The 16500-nt window shown below is 50.7% G+C and overlaps 7 protein-coding genes across 7 annotated transcripts; 2 read left to right on the plus strand and 5 right to left on the minus strand.

Moving 5' to 3' along the window:
* Positions 1 to 18: 18 nt before the first annotated feature.
* F5B22DRAFT_613013 (putative glutathione S-transferase) lies at positions 19 to 1147 on the minus strand. The gene is made up of 3 exons (XM_047975386.1): positions 1015 to 1147; positions 843 to 954; positions 19 to 779 (listed from the first exon to the last, which is right to left on the minus strand). Exons 1-3 carry the CDS (start codon positions 1075 to 1077, stop codon positions 118 to 120), a joined length of 837 nt encoding a protein of 278 aa, XP_047829295.1. The 5' UTR covers positions 1078 to 1147; the 3' UTR covers positions 19 to 117.
* Positions 1148 to 1213: 66 nt separating this feature from the next.
* F5B22DRAFT_613014 (uncharacterized protein) lies at positions 1214 to 3039 on the minus strand. Its single transcript, XM_047975387.1, has 2 exons — positions 2999 to 3039; positions 1214 to 2835 (listed from the first exon to the last, which is right to left on the minus strand). Exon 2 carries the CDS (start codon positions 2416 to 2418, stop codon positions 1549 to 1551), a length of 870 nt encoding a protein of 289 aa, XP_047829296.1. The 5' UTR covers positions 2419 to 2835; positions 2999 to 3039; the 3' UTR covers positions 1214 to 1548.
* Positions 2840 to 4214, plus strand: F5B22DRAFT_283154 (small-subunit processome). Its single transcript, XM_047970315.1, has 4 exons — positions 2840 to 2948; positions 3023 to 3198; positions 3255 to 3341; positions 3440 to 4214. The coding sequence occupies exons 2-4, from the start codon at positions 3100 to 3102 to the stop codon at positions 4070 to 4072; spliced, it is 819 nt and encodes a 272-aa protein (XP_047829297.1). The 5' UTR covers positions 2840 to 2948; positions 3023 to 3099; the 3' UTR covers positions 4073 to 4214.
* A 310-nt stretch (positions 4215 to 4524) lies between these two features.
* F5B22DRAFT_283176 (uncharacterized protein) lies at positions 4525 to 6663 on the minus strand. Its single transcript, XM_047970316.1, has one exon. The coding sequence runs from the start codon at positions 6501 to 6503 to the stop codon at positions 4692 to 4694; it is 1812 nt and encodes a 603-aa protein (XP_047829298.1). The 5' UTR covers positions 6504 to 6663; the 3' UTR covers positions 4525 to 4691.
* A 1847-nt stretch (positions 6664 to 8510) lies between these two features.
* Positions 8511 to 10496, minus strand: F5B22DRAFT_283197 (monocarboxylate permease). Its single transcript, XM_047970317.1, has one exon. The coding sequence runs from the start codon at positions 10135 to 10137 to the stop codon at positions 8788 to 8790; it is 1350 nt and encodes a 449-aa protein (XP_047829299.1). The 5' UTR covers positions 10138 to 10496; the 3' UTR covers positions 8511 to 8787.
* Positions 10497 to 10856: 360 nt separating this feature from the next.
* Positions 10857 to 12510, minus strand: F5B22DRAFT_637400 (Metallo-dependent phosphatase-like protein; the record flags this gene model as incomplete). Its single annotated transcript, XM_047977435.1, has 2 exons — positions 10857 to 11605; positions 11679 to 12510. The coding sequence occupies 2 exons, from the start codon at positions 12508 to 12510 to the stop codon at positions 10857 to 10859; spliced, it is 1581 nt and encodes a 526-aa protein (XP_047829300.1).
* A 901-nt stretch (positions 12511 to 13411) lies between these two features.
* F5B22DRAFT_283213 (amidase signature domain-containing protein) lies at positions 13412 to 15685 on the plus strand. Its single transcript, XM_047970318.1, has 2 exons — positions 13412 to 13488; positions 13640 to 15685. The coding sequence occupies exon 2, from the start codon at positions 13728 to 13730 to the stop codon at positions 15390 to 15392; it is 1665 nt and encodes a 554-aa protein (XP_047829301.1). The 5' UTR covers positions 13412 to 13488; positions 13640 to 13727; the 3' UTR covers positions 15393 to 15685.
* Positions 15686 to 16500: the final 815 nt, after the last annotated feature.

A 16500-nucleotide genomic window follows, 5' to 3' on the forward strand; every position in this document is an offset into this window, starting at 1 on the left:
GCCATTATGTCTTCAAGTGAGCTTGACGCCTGTGATCATATTAGCCACTAAGAGGCTTCAGTCTTCTATGCAACAGGCCTAGATACCTAGTAATTATCCTTCGCTTCATCTTCCCTCTCAAGGTACTCCCCGTCCAGCCCTGCTTGCCTTAGCCATTTCCGACTGAGCAGTATCATCAGCATACCGCTTGTAAATAGGCAGATAATGCTCCCTATCGCTCGTCGTCTTCTTTACACTCTCGCGCTGCTCAACAGCATTAATCCAGACACGCCATCTCTCCCAGTTCTCCTCGTCCTCTCCACCCTTCCCCTTTTCAGGAATCCCCAGCCCTCCCTTGAACTCGTCGAAGACCCAAAGCCGCACGGCAAACGGCATCAGAACAATATCAACTAATCCGATGTCATGACCAGCGAAGAAAGGGCCCTCTTTAGCATCAGCCATTTCGGCCGCGTACTCGAGCAGGAACTTCCTAAGTTCAGCGCGCAGTTCATCGAGCCGCGCGGCCCCGTCACCTTCGTACGATTTCGGCTGGAACTGTAACAGACGGTGGAACGCCGGGATTATGCGGCTCGTGACGAAGTCCATCCAGATGCGAGAATGCGCACGCTCGTAGTCGTCTGAGGGGAGTAGGCGCGGCTTGTGATCGGGGTAGTGATCTTCTAGGTACTCGCAGAGCACATTGCTTTCATACAGTGACTTGCCGGGCGCTACTTCTAGCGTCGGCACCAGACCCCGCGGGTTCGAGCGCATGAGCTCTGGACCCTTGTTATAGGGATTTACTGAGCATATGTGAGTAAAAGCTCCGATACGTAGGCCTAAGACGGGGCGACGAATATTATTACCTTCGATGTACTGGTAGGGTATCCCTTTCTCCTCGAGAGTAATCCATGTCCGTTGAACAAAGGGGCAGAACCATCCTGCGAATAATTTCAATTGTTGCTCAGCTGCGTGGTCCTATGAAAGTTGTTAGTACATTTCATAACAGCTGTAACTGATAATGACGATCAGTCTTACGTCAACCGTCGGCTTCGCGAGACCGGTCGCGACGGGGTGTAAATCGGCATCTGGATGAGGCATTCTGATATTGAATGGGTTAATTAAGTATGATCTGCTTCATAAGATGAATTCGTGATTTGATACCATGTCATTATAATCCATTTATACTTATGGGGAAGAAGTGAGTCATTGACGTAATGCTCAACTCCCCACTTGGCTCAAGTGAAATACGCAATGTTAACGTAGCATACAAGAATTTACATCGTATCAAACGAAGTACGTAAAAATTGCTAGGCACGATGATTGATTCAATACTCGGAAACAGTGAACGGTTAGTTCCATGTTTTTCCGAGTTGGGTTATTTTGTTGTTGCATAGCCCCTAGTTTGCCCTCGAAGTTGACATGCATCTTTCTAATGTACAACAATAAAGGCTTTCGCCACAATGTCACAGTCTCTCAGAAGGGTATAATCACAGAGGCTAGTGCTTATACCTAGATCTTAGGCAGATGAATGGCTCAAGAAGATGGGCTCTAACTCGTATAATGAGTTGATCACGAGTTAGGGCGGTACTGTCTTGGCCAAATGTTCATTGCAGTCTTCAACCCGCCCGTGACTGGCAACCCTGCATGCACAGTCCGTGTATCTCCCGTACCATTGGGGAATAAATTCACCCAAAAGATACCATTCCCGGCCACAGGTTTGAAAGCAAGCCCACCATCTTCGTGCTCGCGCCATAGCCTGCCTTCGTCGTTCCCGTTCAGCTGGGATGAAACGGGCTTGACGAAGGGAAACCATGTCTCCCCTCCGACACATTCATCCTGAAGAATAACGAAGAAACTCGCAACCCGGTTGAACGTTCGTGCTGACCCATCGAAGGCCGCGTGGGGTATCCGCATCCAGTCGTGGTGCAGATTATATTCCTGCCCTTCGGTGTATCGCACAAGCTGTGGCACACCCATCTCGTCTTCATCAGGGTCAAGAACAGTTCCGAGGAATCTTCTCGACCGTTCGAGAACACATTTTACTGCGGGAGCATCAGCTGGCAAGCCAGCGCTCCACGAGGTACGGTACGGGTTCTGAATCATCCGCCCATTCTGATTCACTACGGAGGGGTTGAAGCGATTTTCGCCAGCATTTACGATGTCGTCAATCTCCCCCTTGGTGATGAAGTTGCGGATATAGATGACGAGTGGATCGAGTGAAATAAGCTCGGTCTTATAGCTCTGGTCTTCACATTGCAAATCGCTATGTGATGAGTTCACCTGCAGTAGTGGTGAGGGGGATTGGGGCGAATCCCTCAGGAGTTTCGATGCTGGGCCAAGTAGCCATACAGCGGAAAGAGCGCAAAAGATGGCGATGGTGATCGATGCTGCAGCTTGAGTTTTGGTTATGGCCAGCTTGGCATTGGACTTTTTAGCCATTGTCGAGGAATTGTCGAATGCTTGTCATGTAACGCATAGTCAAAGGGGAAGTCGAAGACCAAACGCAACGGGTCAATTTGCACAGGCATGGAAAAATGAAATTGAGGACGACTCAAGCTTAGATCATTATGATATCGGTGCATTCTGTTCCGAAGAGCATTTTAAGGGAGCAGATCTGATAGTTCTGCTGGTTATTTATCCGGCATCACCTCCCAACTTACAACATGCTATGTTCCCGTCTCCATGACGATCACGGCTGCTCCAAACAGATTAAGGTGAATGAATCATGCTTGAGTATAATCATCGTGATTCTACAGCAGGGAATATCCAATGTTTTCTGATATTGACGCGCAAGATCAGAGACAAGACGTATTACGAATCGAAATCTAATACAGAACGTCTTCGAGAATTTGTACGGTGCGTAAAGTTAAGGCCCTGAGATTAGGTACATAGTACTTTCAACAGGTATCACCCACACTAAACTTTGGGGGCGGGGCTGGTGGCTGGGCTCTACCTAGGTTAGGTACTGTGTAGGTACCACTGATACAAGGGGTTGACTGACCCCTAGCTCCCTTATCAGCTCTGTCTTATCGTCTATCGTCAGGACCAAATTTCTACAATCCAAACATCCCGCAGACGTCGCACGGCGAACCATCAACTCACATACGAACGATCGCAACCATGTCTTCCCTGCGAAACGCCGTAAACCGGCGCGTTCACCGCGAGCGAGATCAACTGCAAGAACGAAAGGGTCGCTACGGTCTCCTCGAGAAGCACAAGGTGTGCATTCTCGACCAACTGCCTCGTAGCTGATAGTCAACGCTAACGGGACATAGGACTACCGTCTTCGAGCGCAAGATCACAATCGCAAGAAGGCACAGCTCAAGAGCCTTCGAAAGAAGGCAGAAGACCGTAATGAAGATGTAGATCTAACTCTTGTCCTTCCCATCCCAAATAAACTCGCATCCCACAAGCATGGGTTGTATAACATGAGTTGTTGACGTGTTTGGTATTGAAATAGGAATTCTACTTTGGTATGCTCTCACGGAAAGGCCCTGATACCGTGCTCTCAAGTGGCAGCAAGAAATGGGACGGTACCGTAGCCGGCGACCGTGGCAACAAAGGGCTCGACGTAGACGTAGTCCGGCTCCTCAAAACGCAGGATATGGGGTATATACGGTCAGTACGGAATGTAGCGATGAAAGAGGTCCGCGCACTCGAAGAACGTGTCATTGCACTTGGTGGTGATATCGACGAAAACGAAGAGGACAAGGACGATATGGACCTAGACTTCGATTTCGCAGACGAGCCCAGCGCGAAAAAGAAATCCGGATCGAAGAACAAGAAGATTATCTTTGCAGATGGACAAGATGAACGGGAAGACAAGATACGGCAAGATTTGGAAACCGAGTCTCCGGAGGACCAGGACGAGGATCTAGAGAGCGCGAACCCGGCAAAATTGCGTGCAGAAGAGAAACAGAAACTCTTGGAAAAGTTAAAGCGACGCCTACAAAACGCCCGGAAAAAGCAGCGCGTGCTTGCCCAAACCGAGCAGGAGCTCGAGATCCAGCGCGCTAGAATGGCTAAGACCGCGACAATGGGGGGTGTAACGAAGTCCGGGAAGAAGTTCAAGGTGCGAGAGAGGAAGCGGTAAACGGATTACCCTACGAAGCATGATTTTTAACTGGATGGCGAATACAAGGTCATATTTAGCATTAACGGCGTTCTTGCATTGTGCGATCGGGAAATTCGATATATATTTGATGAGGCAGGCAGGTGCATGGCGTTAACAGGAAAACCACCAGGCGTTGAATTCCCAGGCTGCTATCCAATATCCCAAAATATATATACCTATGTCTTCCCCGTTCGCTCACTCGCTCACTCAAAACACCCCCGGCCCATATATGAACAGAACTCCGCGCTTCGCTACCATCAATCATGTATTCATTCGGTGGCCCGCCTCTCTTCTGGTACCATTATATCCCAGCTCAATGCAAGAGGTACGAGGAAGTAAGAAGAGCCCGCCCATGCGTCGACGCACGGGGTAGTAGTAATTACTTGTATATATCGGGCAAGCTGAAATATAAAGCTGAAAGAGGGATTAAAGTAAGCGACAAAAGACCCCCCATCGCCCGTTTCTAGCGCAGCCGTATCCAACTAGTACAAAGATTCCCGACCCAAGATTCGCCCAGTTCTACCCTATTCGCCCATTTTGCTATCCAGGTGCAGCAAACAGAGACAAGCCATGCCGTCGCGTAGACTAGTCCCGTGTATCACAACTTGTCCTTGGTAATGCATCTCGTCAGCCCCACGATGATAGCCATGGCGGCTTTAAACGCGAGCGTGAGCGCCCAGATGACGCACTTGAACGCGAAACTAAGCAACTTGATAATGGTGCGCGCGGTGCCCGGTAGCTTTTCTTTTTCGGACTGTTTGACATCGAGCTTGGCCCCGAGACTGCTAGCCTGGCTCTCGAGATCCAGCTCGAAGACCTCGAAGCGGCCGCGCTTCTTGTTGCTCTTCTTCTTGTTCTTGTCCTTCCCGAGCGCGCTCCCCATGCGCTGGAACGACAGTCGCGAGGGCTGCTGCTCGTCGCGCAGGTGCACGGCAGGTGGAGGCGCGAATTGCTCGACGAGAACGTTCTTCTCGTCCAGACGCGCGACGAGGAGGAGCGCTGCGGCGGCTACGTCCAGCGCGTAGTAGCTCTCGATGCGGCTCGCGACAAGCGTGTCGAGCTCCATCCACCCCTCGCCCGTGCCGTCTCGCGTCAGTCGGCCCAGATGCTGCGGCGATTCGATGTGCTCGATTGTGTACTCCGTGCGGCTCCACGCCGGGCTCCGCTCAACCGTGATGCAGAACGGCGTCGCGACCGCCGGGTGCGCGAGGAAGTAGTTGGCGCTGTCTTCGTCCCAGACGAGGCGCGCACATTCGCGCTCCGCGGCCGCTACGGCCGCCACGTCGTACGGTCTTTCCATGGCTACTTTGGCGGCGGCGCTCGGGTACAGCAGGGCCACGAGGCCGTCGTTGGGAGGTAGACGCCGCGACGGCTCTTCGAGCGTTGTAGTTAGGGCTTCTTGCCATGGCTGCTTGCCCTCGGCTTCGCGGATTGCGCTCAGAAGGCCCGTAGAATTGCGCGAGGCCTCGGTAGGGTCCTTGTCCTTGCACGGCTTGCTAGGGTCATGTCTACTAAGCGTTACGTACGCGGATGCTGAGGTTGGGTCGATACGCATGTGATACAGCGGCTGCTGCGTCCTCGACGTCAACGTGTAGATAGGGGCGTCCTTCTCCGGGAGGAGTTTCAGACAGAACGTCCGTCCCTCAACGCTGGATGCCTTCCACCCATTCGCCGCTTTCCAGTAGTCCCGGAGCTCCTCGGTAGTACTCACGGGTGGGATCACGGGAGGTTCGTGCGGCCGCCTCGGCCAGCGTTGCTGAGCCGACCCTGCACTCATCGGACTCCGTATGGGACTTCGAATGGGGGGACTCCTAGGTTCAATCTGTTGCGGTATATGGGACTGTCTGCTGATTACTGTCCGTGGTATATGGGTTGGGCTTGCTTGGGTGGGATAGTAGTGTTGTTGATCATATGGTAATGCGTGGTCATACTGGGGAAATATCGATCGTATGGCAGTCTCTGTCTCGGGTACAGTTGCTGGCATTTCCTCCAACGGCCGCTTGGCTATTGAATTCCGTGATCTCTCACTAGGGCTTCGGCCAATAACAGTGCTCGCTTTTGACAATTGTGTGGCCGTCCTCTGCGGGACGTCCTTCGGTGGGACGCTTGGACGCGGCGAGGGAGGCGTCTGTGCGGATGGACCAGCTGCGCTCTGGTAAAATGGATTGTTTGACGCCATCCGGAGCTCACTGGCTTCTGCTGGAGCCCCGTCAATTATATACCCCGCCAGGCCATCCGGCGTGCGTCGACCATTTCGTGGGGGCGACATATCCACGGATGGACCACGTCCTCGTGGTGATTGCGGCGTGCTAGCGCGCGGCCTGGGCGTCGTCTTCCTCGGAGGTGTTTGGGACATACTGGCGCTCGGGAAGAGAGAGAACCCTCCCGACGGCGCGATTGACGACGACATGCTGCCGCCCCGTCTGCTTATTATATATATCCACCAATTCTATGTCAAATAGAAAAAGTATCCTGTTCCCAACTTATCGCCCGTCTTCCTTAGCCCACCTCCTAGTATTAATTCGATATATTGAAATTAGAAGCCCGTCCTATCGGGTCATAATCGAAGTTTGTGGTGGCCAGTATTGTATAACCAAGATGCAAAAAATAGGACGGAAGAGTGAGACACAAACATCCGAACGCTACTCGAGTCGCTGTGCTACCAACAGGCAGGCAGGATCCTAAAAAGGTGGCAAGAAAATAGGAATCTCTCCCCAGTCTGCCGGTAGATTAGGAGCCATGGAGGTGTATATACCAGAGCAGCGGAGTGCCCAAGCATTTTCGACCCTGGCCCAGCGCGCTGCATGGCGCACATGGGCACAGGTAGTTGGCGGCGGTGATGTTCGTTCGCCATCTCCCATTGTCGGCGCTCTCGCACAAGATTAAGCGCCTTGGACGCCTTCGGCGGTGGGGTTGGTCATGACGGACAACCACTGGGAGCGGCCAAGGCTGCTTCCGCTGCATAGTCACCTTCAGGGTAGCAGGCTTCCCCCTCCAGTGAGAAGTGACATGGTCAGCACGGTACTGACATGTACCGACATGGGCATTTGACGATATGGGAATGGAGGAACGCCATCCAGGGAACATCTGAGGTCTGATTCGCCCGGCCCCAAAAATAGACGGCCGGGTGCAGCAGGTGGGGATGCGAACAGCCCAATCATGTCAGGCATCACACTACAGATAGCCGCCGTGCACCCGATCAGTGTCCGATGGACCAAGGTTTGCACGCTCTCGACGGGGCCAAACTAAGAATTCTGTCAAGTCAAGCGCGAGAGGTTGGTCCAATGGCAGACTCGCTCGCCAGAGTCAACAGTAGGATAGACATCAAAGACGAAAAGACGAACAAATTGAGCTCGTCCGTCTTGCCTGTTAGGTGCAAGCATGGCAATTGACAGGGAGCGGGGAATATTTTGAACCAAAATGGCACCAAAGGCGGGGGACCCCATACCCAAATCTCGACGGTTAGTTATTTACCTAATATTCCGTAAGTAATCATACAATCCACAGAGCTCGGGAGCGATGCTACTTTGTCCATGAGAAAGTCATGTAATCAACCTGTGCTTCCTGAATACATATAAAGCTAACCTAACCACGGTCATTATTTGTCATAGCATAAAAGGTGTATTTGGCCGAACCCAGAAAATCGTGATTTGAGGATATGTCGATGTGGCCGCTTTCTCCAACCAATCCTATATCATTCGACGCGGGGCATCATAAATTGTCAGCTTGGTACTCACTAAGTATAAGATGCAGATTCAGGACACTCATTTCGCCAACTCACTTTGACAGTCGTTATATTTCATATCGAATCTCCCGCTTTATTGGAGTCTTGGGGAGCCACTGTTGAAGTAACGTTCTACGAATGAGGATGTTCGCAGAATGGGTCTAGACGTTGGCATTCTGGGTCCAGAAGCAAAATAGCTTTCATCCTGATAGAGCAGCAAGAGACCACTGATGCAGCTTTGAAGTGTCCCAAAATTCAGACGATGAAGGAAAATTTTATTACGTATCGTAGTTCTCCATTTACAACACCATATCTAGCGACGAAGTTAATGATTGATTATCGCCTCTTGTAGACAAACTGAACTTCGCTTGAGCGCACAATCCCTATGCATATGAAAACAGTCGCGTAGCGATTCGCGTTTCAGCGCACCACTATCGACGTGCGATACGAAATGAACTCAGCTTCTTTCAGAAACACAGTATCAGTGAGGAGAAGAAACGCTGGCATAATCTGAACTACCTTGAGGATGCACGAATCTGCCGAGGATCATAATCAGATCTTGAGTCCAGATACATAATATTGGTGTATCAAATAGTCTCGAATCACCTGATCATTTTTCCTTTACTGGCAAATCAGTAATGCCGTAATAAGGTGCATGCACCACTTAACAGGTGATCGGGGTGCCGAAGAGCCGGGGATGGTACAACGGTGAAACACAAATAACACCTAGAAATATTGAAATTCTATGTGAATATGGGTCGATCTGAAGGGCACAACCTGAGCAAAATATTGAGATGAAAGGTATGGTTTCTAGCAATCTTAGTTACTAATTTTATACTTCACTAAGTCATGTCAATGTGGGAAGATGGGTATTAGATGGTGGCCTCATCTGAACTGCATTTGTGCGTCCGCATAGCGCATCAGGTTTCGTAGTGTATAAAAGTTCCTTGGGCCATCTCGTGTAGCGATATTAAACCTTGGCACGCAACTTCAGTCCAGACTTCATAATGCGCACAATGGCGAAAACTAGCCCAGATGCGCATGCTACCGAACCTCCGTACACCCAAACACCGGTCCAGTCTAATCGATTTCTTGGAGCGCGGAGTATCGCGCCAGCGGCCGGCCCGCTGGCCATCAGCCCGAGTCCGGCCATCGCAAATCCCATTCCTATACGGGTACCAATCAGAGACTTGTTCTCGGTAAGTACGCCAAAGCAGACGGGTGGCAGCGCAACAACAACGCCTCCGAAAAATCCAGTGACAAGTGAGCCCGTGATTATACCGGCGGCGTTGAACATACGGATGAAAGAGATCATGGCCACCCCTAGTAGTAGAGCTGATGGTGCCAGAGTATTGAATACCCCTATGTGGTCGGATAAGGCGTTTGGGAGGATTCGCCCGCAAAACGACCCGACATTATGAATGGCTACCATATGGAACGCGAGGTTTCTATTGGTAAACCCACGATTCAAGGGATAAAAAGAGATATAAAAAGAGACGATAGGGAGAGTTATCAAGCTAAGAAATACGCCGAAGAGGAAGAACATGTAAGGGGTGTCACGAAACGCGGACCAGTCCACCACGGCGCGAGGTTTAGGAGCACGTACACGGATACGCATCACGGCTAATGGGAGCAAGAATATGCCGAGGGCAATGAAACCCATAGCTCGCACAGCCCAGGGGAACCCGATTCGAGGGATCAATCCGGAAAGCATAATAGGATAGACGATGCCGCCTATCGGAGAGCCCGAAGACGCGATTCCGAGAGCGAGGCCTGCGCGGGTGCTGAAATATGTTGAAACGAGCGACATAGTAGGCGCGAACAGCAATCCTGAGCCGAGGCCGAGGCCCACGCCCTGTGAGAGGAACACCTGGTAGTACCTCTTGCTAAAGGAAAGGGCTATGAAACTAGACACCGCTATGAAGCTGCCTACACAGAGCAGCTGCCGAAGGTAGCCCCTGTCGTAAACGGGTCCTGCTATGAGGCCGAGTAACAGTATCAGGAGGTTTTGAGTGCACCCGATCCAAGATATGCGGGCTGAGGATGCCTTGAACAGCTCCCCTGACTCGTAATAAGTCTGGAAGGTCCCGAACGAGCTGACGAAGCCCCATGTATTGAATTGGACAGCGAAGGCAGCGGCAACTTGAAGCCATGCCACGAGTCCTCCATTGGGAGGCGGGGGCGAGAGATCAGAGGGATCGATTGGTGTCTTCGGTGAATTCCGCTGTGATTCTAGATCGGATGTTGGGGAATTTTCAGCGTTCATATTGCCAAATTCTTTGCGTGGATTTAGCTGGGCTGTCTGGGACGGATTATGCATCGCTTGCTCGTTGATTTCGTCATAGAGAAAACAGCACGGTCTCCGGGCCTCTCTAGCCCTGCTATGGGAAGAAGGACTAGGATCAGGATATAAAAAGATATTAGGACTGTTAAGATGGCGTTCTCAGAATGATGGTGATGCGGTTAACTACGATGGTGCTTATATATCTATACCGACGCATGTCGTTGTTGTCCATGTCGCGCGATGTCAGGCGGATAGAGAAATAGTAACGGGAGAAGCAAGAGAGACACGATGGATCAGCAAAGGTCAGGGACCATCAGGAAGTGGCGATCACTGGTGGTCAAGGTGCACCTTCCGAAGTATCCTCATCAAAGGCTTGGGCGCTGCTTTCAAGTCACGCAGGATACCTAACCTGTAATTCTTTGGTGCTGGGACATCGACGACCATACCATGTATTATGCTGCGAATTTTGAATCGCCATGTGACTATGATCTTACAAGAAGGACTCGCAATACTCTGACCAAAGACCCATCACTTTCCCTACCTACCATTATAGCAAAGGATCTTAGCATAACAAGTTTCTAATGCACATATTAGAGTCCACTGGATTTATCTGTCAGTGATAGCTTCTCGCCAGACCGCCATCCTACATTATCAATAACACAGGCAAATCACCTACCCTCATGGATCATGCCGCATATTTTCAACCCCTAAGGTCACCCTACGGAGCAAAGGACTATTGATAAAGGCGAACTGAGTTAATCCTGTGTACTGGGGTTAACAACAGTGCCACCTTCAACAAGTACTAGCTCATCTACCCTCTCTCTAGCATACTCAACGCGCTTCCAGGTCGCTATCGTCCCAGTGTTCGTATCGAAATCCCAGATTCTCATGCGGCGATGGTATCTATTTCCGCCGTATGAACTGTATCCCCCAAACCCGGCGCCACCTCCATAGCACAGCCAGGGGCCCAGCCGAGATGGCTTATGGCGACCCTCTTGTAAGTCTCCATCGTTCTTCCTCTGCATTAGGCCGCAAAAGTCATTCACATGATCATGCCCGCACCCTACCGCCACCACGTCTTCCTCGACTAGAGCATCGTAGAAATGCGAGTTGAGGCTCGGGCCTTCGGTAGGCTCCCTTCGGTGGCCACCGAAGATCCTCAGGCTATCGTCTGCGTATTCGGGGAATGGAATATGCAAGAACGCTAATGATACATGGTAATCGTTGTTGTTGAAACTAATATCATCATCCCGTGCTTTTCGTAGTTTCCGCGAAGTGTTCTTGAACCACTCGATTTGACCCTGCCGGATCGGTTCGTAGTCCGGATCCTTGACCTCGCTTTTGATCTGTCCATGGGTGTCGAGGAAGAATAGACTTATCAGTGGCGACGGTGCATTGTGGGAAAAGACTTGGAGGTAGTAATTGCCAACACCTTCAATCTCTTGAGGACCAGCTTGGCAAAGACTGAAAGGAAGATTTTGAAGCAGTGACATCTGTGCGGCCCCTACAAGATCCTCAAGTCAGGCAAAACAGATCTCTCTCCATGAAATATACAAGTAAATATTTGAATGGCTTACGAGATAGAGCGTGTGTGCCTTCTGCATCATGATTACCAAACACGGTCGCGAATGGGATCGAGCGTGCGATGATAGGAGCCGTGACCTTGAAAATAGCGGATTGACTATCGAGGATATCGTGGTGCAACTGATCTCCGGTCAATATCACTAGATCTGGCCTCTCGACATCCAATATGCCTCCAATGAAGTCCACGGTGAGCGGATCAGCGACGCTTTGGGGGAGAAAGTTGCCGTCGGCATCAATGGCATCTTTGCAGACACCGACGCCAGTAACCATATGGGTGTCAGAGATCTGAACAATTTTGAATTTCCCATTTTTTCTCGCTCTCAATGGCGTTGGTGGGTGCGGATCTTTGGGTTCAGGCGCAGCCCGTCCACGCCGGATAGTCAATCTCGCGATCGGTATGTCGAGGGAAGCGTTCAGCTGGAGAGGCTGTTGCATGAGAGTCCACTGTGGCCTCGGGTCGACAGCGTCAAGACCAAATAGTACATCTAGATCGAGCACGGATTGATGGCTCTCCCTGTACTTGTTTCTCCGTATCCAGACTCCAGCAGGTCGACTCTCCCATCCAAGACCTAGGTCCTCATCACGAGTGTTATGCTCCCCAACTTTCACATCAGTCACGACTAAGTCATCGATCCGAAGGTCTGCGTCGTTTATAGTCGCGATATATAGCCATGCACTACTCTCAGCAGAGTAGAGATATAAATCCTTCTCTATGCGATGCCCTCGTTGTCGGCTGGTGGCTTCGGGGCCCGGCGAGGTGACTGGGCAGATCGGGGGTCCGAACCTGATAGTAATGTCCGTGACATAAGAGTTGTCAATAGTCATAACAGCACGAGCCCAAAGAACAAGATAGATCAAAAGTTGCGATGTTCTCATAAGATACACCATCCAAAAGCTATCTAATAGCAAAGCTTCTGCGCTGAGGCGTGGTTATAAGTGCGGGGTTCTGTGAGCTACATGCGAGAGGCTTCTCAACATAGAGTAATCGAATGCATGAACAAAAGTATGACGCGGTTTCGCCCTTTACTAAGAATTTATGACTTCAGATACTTATTCGATTTGAGGCAGTGCCTAATTCATGTGTTGAAAATGCCCAAACTGGTGGGCATGTTACCCTGTCCAGTTCTTCTCCGTCTACTAGCTACGACAACATGAAGCCGGTACGGCCCCTAAGTGCTATCACCATCTTACATGTATCAATGACTTCTACTTTGAATTATTGATTAAATTCTTCCTTCATATTGATCGATACTTGAAAGATAACTTTCCTCTCAGCTGGCGCCTTGTCCACGAGTGAGGGGCGTGAGCCGATGATGTTGAATTGTTGTTCTAAGAACCCGCGAATATATCGGAGGGGAACGCGATTCTGTATCGAACGCCTGTGAGTACGTCGAGATATACATGCTTAATAATATAAACATCAGTTATGTAATTGAATCTATAAGCATCACTCTCCTGATCACTGTTGAGAATTGTGAAGTAAATCACAGACGTAAAATCTCCAGCGATGAAACATCAGAGCGATCTTTGCTCTCGAGCTTCCGTGCTCGCGTGGCTTGAAAAAAAAAAATCGACCTCTTAGCATATGTGGATGTTATGCAAGCACGATTAGGAACTAGGTAGAATCCAAGGCCCTTTCCCCACCTCTGAGTGCATCTCCCGAAAGTGTCTCTTTCTCTCGCCTTGTGGGATGGAATCATCACCAGCGTAAGAAGACGCCTGTGGTCCGGAATACTCGCCCTGCTTCCCTTGTGCAAGTTAGCGGCAATATAGCACCGCGTACTTCACACATCGTGTGTAACAGTAGGTAATATATATTACCCCTCTCTCGTTATCGTGTAGTAATTCTATTGCTTCTTTCCTTCTTTTCTGCCAAGGACCAAGCCCTCTCGCCTACCCTTGATGTACAGTGCTTATGTAAACCTCAAGACACCCAAAACTGATTCCTATATAGCCTTACTACCCTCTACTATTTCTCTACCTAGCCAAGCCCCTTTACAGCAAGTCTTGACTGATTCACTTTACTTCTCCTTGGAAGCATCATGGATTCTTCTCAATCTTGCCTGCAAATGCCCCTTTGCCGTGGAGTAAGCATTGAAGAGCTCTCAATCACACAACTGCAGTGTCACCTAGCAAAAGGATCATTTACATCCCGGGACTTGACGCAGTGCTACCTCAGGCGAATTGAACTAGTCAACCCGCGCATCAAGGCCGTGATCGAGACGAACCCGGACGCCTTGAAGATTGCCGATGAGCTAGATGCTGAGCGCGAGAGGGGGATGGTGAGGAGCAAAATACACGGTATCCCATTTCTCGTGAAAGACAACATTGCGACGAGGGACAGTATGCAGACTACGGCGGGGTGCGCGGCACTTCTCGGGACGATAGTGCCCAACGACGCCACCGTCGTCGCACTGCTTCGGGCAGCTGGCGGCGTGCTGCTTGGGAAAGCGAACCTGTCAGAGTGGGCGTCAATGCGGGCCAGCTACTACTCCGAAGCCTATTCTTCTCGGGGAGGACAGAACCGGAATCCCTACAATCTAGCGGAGCACCCGGGTGGTTCGAGCTCTGGGTCCGCGAGTGCGCTTGCCGCCAATATGTGCGCTTTCAGCATCGGCACCGAAACAGATGGCAGTGTAATCTTCCCAGCTGATCGAAACGCCGTTGTAGGCATCAAGCCTACAGTTGGACTTACGTCGACGTTGGGTGTTATCCCCGAGGCGCCGAGCTTCGACACGGTGGGAACCTTTGGACGGTCGGTAGAAGACGCGACGATAGCCTTGGATATAATTGCCGATAGGAGTTCGATTCCGGATTCTCACGCTGATGCGTACGAGTTTTCAGTAGCTCAAATTGACACGACCAGGGAATATACGTCATGGCTTGCCACGAAGGATGTTCTCAAGGGCGCGAGGTTTGGTTTGCCATCAAAAAGGATTTGGGAGAAAGCAAGAAGCAGCGAATCGCACAAAGCCGAATATCTAGCTCTCATAGAACTCATCAAGCAGATAGAGGAGGCTGGCGCAGAAGTTTTCGATGTGGACTTCCCCAGTGCCGAAGAGATTATATCTCCCGACGGCTGGAACTGGGAGTATGCAGCCGGTGTATCCGGGTCTCAGCTATCCGAGTTCGAAGTCGTCAAGGTAGAATTCTACCGAAGTCTTTCAAGTTACCTCAGCACACTCGAAAACAACAAGGCGAAAATCCTCACACTGGAAGATGTGGTTGCTTATAATATCAAACACACTGGCAAAGAGGGCGGGGTCCCTGGTACTCACCCAGCTTGGCCGACAGGACAGGACAACTTTGATAGATGCATTGCTTCCAAGGATGACGGCGAGGCAGTATATTTGGAAGCTCTCGAATACAACTTGCGGAAGTCCAGAGACGAAGGTATCGATGCGGCAATGATGCATGGGAAAGAGCTAGACGGGCTCCTTGTGCCAGTACAGGCAGAGGGAGGTGCCGCATGCTCCGTTGCTGCAAAGGCAGGCTACCCCATGATCACGGTCCCAGTCGGGGTTAATGATAATGGTGTACCTTTCGGCATAGGCATCATCCAGCAGGCGTGGCAGGAAGCCAAGTTGGTGAAATACGGATCTGCGATTGAGGATCTGATTCGCCATCGTCCACAGCCCAAGTTTCTCAATCTCGATGCTGACAACTACACATATGTTGGAAACCCGCCAGATGCGACCACGTATTAGTCGTAGAGTTGCGTCCATACAGTGCATGAGCAGCAGGGGACTTTAGACGGTCTTTTCTACTACATATCCCATATCACCAATGCCATGACTTGTGCCATCAGCTGCCCACTATCCACTAGTAGCCATGGCCTGCTCTTAGTCTCTGAATATCAGAGGACATCATCTAACCGTATGATTCATGTTGGGTCGTATAACCTTTGAGAGGAAGGAGGCACAAGATAGGAAATCATGCCTGCCACATAGAGACATTCTATGCCATTCAGTACAGTGTCTATCATAGTTTGAACAATACCCCAATACCTGCGAGAACTAAGAACGGATTGAGATAAACCTTCGGAATGCAAGCTGAGGTGCTCCGTTCCCCTAACTATCAATCTCCGGAAAATAGCACGGAAATACGTCAGGCGGTGTCATGTCCCAGGGTTATGTGAGACTAGATTGCTATATCCAAATCGTCAGCAAGCAACACGAACATATGCTGCTCCTAATTCCGTGATTGGCGATATCAAGCCCCGGAGCAACCGGAAGATATGGGCGCACGTTAAGTCTTCAGTCGAAGAGGCCTGGTTACATTATTTCAGGAGCGATGCCCGCACTCGCGGCCGATGAAGTGCCCCTCCTCTCCGACCCGGGTCAACGCGAGTGTACGCGTTCAGTCATCGGAGGCCTCTTAGACGAACGTTACAGTGGTCACCGGCCGACCGCCCATCGTCCTGCATGGGATTGGCAGCCAAGCAAGCAGTCCACCGGAGGACCCAAGGGACGCTTGGGGTCGTTAGCATGGTTGAGATCTTCTTGGTGACCTCCGGGTCCCTTCACGTCACCGGCTGCATGCGATCATTGGTACTTGGTGTCCCAAATGGCAGCTCCCCGGTCTGCATGTAGCCATCGGTGGCCAATGAGAGCGGCGCAGTTTAATGGGATGGTGGAGGCTTTGTTGTGGTGGAGTGGATTTGTTGCATGTGTATCCGCACCGCCCGTATAGTTGCAGAGCTTGAGAAGTTTTCGAGTGTTGTAGAAAGGCAACGGTATACCCGTATTAGATACGAAGCTCTGCAATCTGCCCTCAGATAGATGACCAAATACAACTCGATTTATGCCCATGTAT

The sequence above is a fragment of the Xylaria bambusicola genome, assembly GCF_022495145.1.
Source record: "Xylaria bambusicola strain CBS 139988 unplaced genomic scaffold F5B22scaffold_31, whole genome shotgun sequence".
Taxonomy (NCBI): domain Eukaryota; kingdom Fungi; phylum Ascomycota; class Sordariomycetes; order Xylariales; family Xylariaceae; genus Xylaria; species Xylaria bambusicola.

Excerpts from the sequence above, each read along its gene's own strand:
- F5B22DRAFT_613013 (XM_047975386.1), bottom strand. The coding sequence starts at position 1,077 with ATGCCTCATCCAGATGCCGATTTACACCCCGTCGCGACCGGTCTCGCG. Across the intron at positions 955-1,014 it reads TCGCGAAGCCGACGGTTGAC|GACCACGCAGCTGAGCAACA; the intron begins GTAAGACTGATC and ends CAACTTTCATAG. Across the intron at positions 780-842 it reads ACCCTACCAGTACATCGAAG|TAAATCCCTATAACAAGGGT; the intron begins GTAATAATATTC and ends ACATATGCTCAG.
- F5B22DRAFT_613014 (XM_047975387.1), bottom strand. The coding sequence starts at position 2,418 with ATGGCTAAAAAGTCCAATGCCAAGCTGGCCATAACCAAAACTCAAGCT.
- F5B22DRAFT_283154 (XM_047970315.1), top strand. The coding sequence starts at position 3,100 with ATGTCTTCCCTGCGAAACGCCGTAAACCGGCGCGTTCACCGCGAGCGA. Across the intron at positions 3,199-3,254 it reads GTCTCCTCGAGAAGCACAAG|GACTACCGTCTTCGAGCGCA; the intron begins GTGTGCATTCTC and ends AACGGGACATAG. Across the intron at positions 3,342-3,439 it reads CAGAAGACCGTAATGAAGAT|GAATTCTACTTTGGTATGCT; the intron begins GTAGATCTAACT and ends GTATTGAAATAG.
- F5B22DRAFT_283176 (XM_047970316.1), bottom strand. The coding sequence starts at position 6,503 with ATGTCGTCGTCAATCGCGCCGTCGGGAGGGTTCTCTCTCTTCCCGAGC.
- F5B22DRAFT_283197 (XM_047970317.1), bottom strand. The coding sequence starts at position 10,137 with ATGCATAATCCGTCCCAGACAGCCCAGCTAAATCCACGCAAAGAATTT.
- F5B22DRAFT_283213 (XM_047970318.1), top strand. The coding sequence starts at position 13,728 with ATGGATTCTTCTCAATCTTGCCTGCAAATGCCCCTTTGCCGTGGAGTA.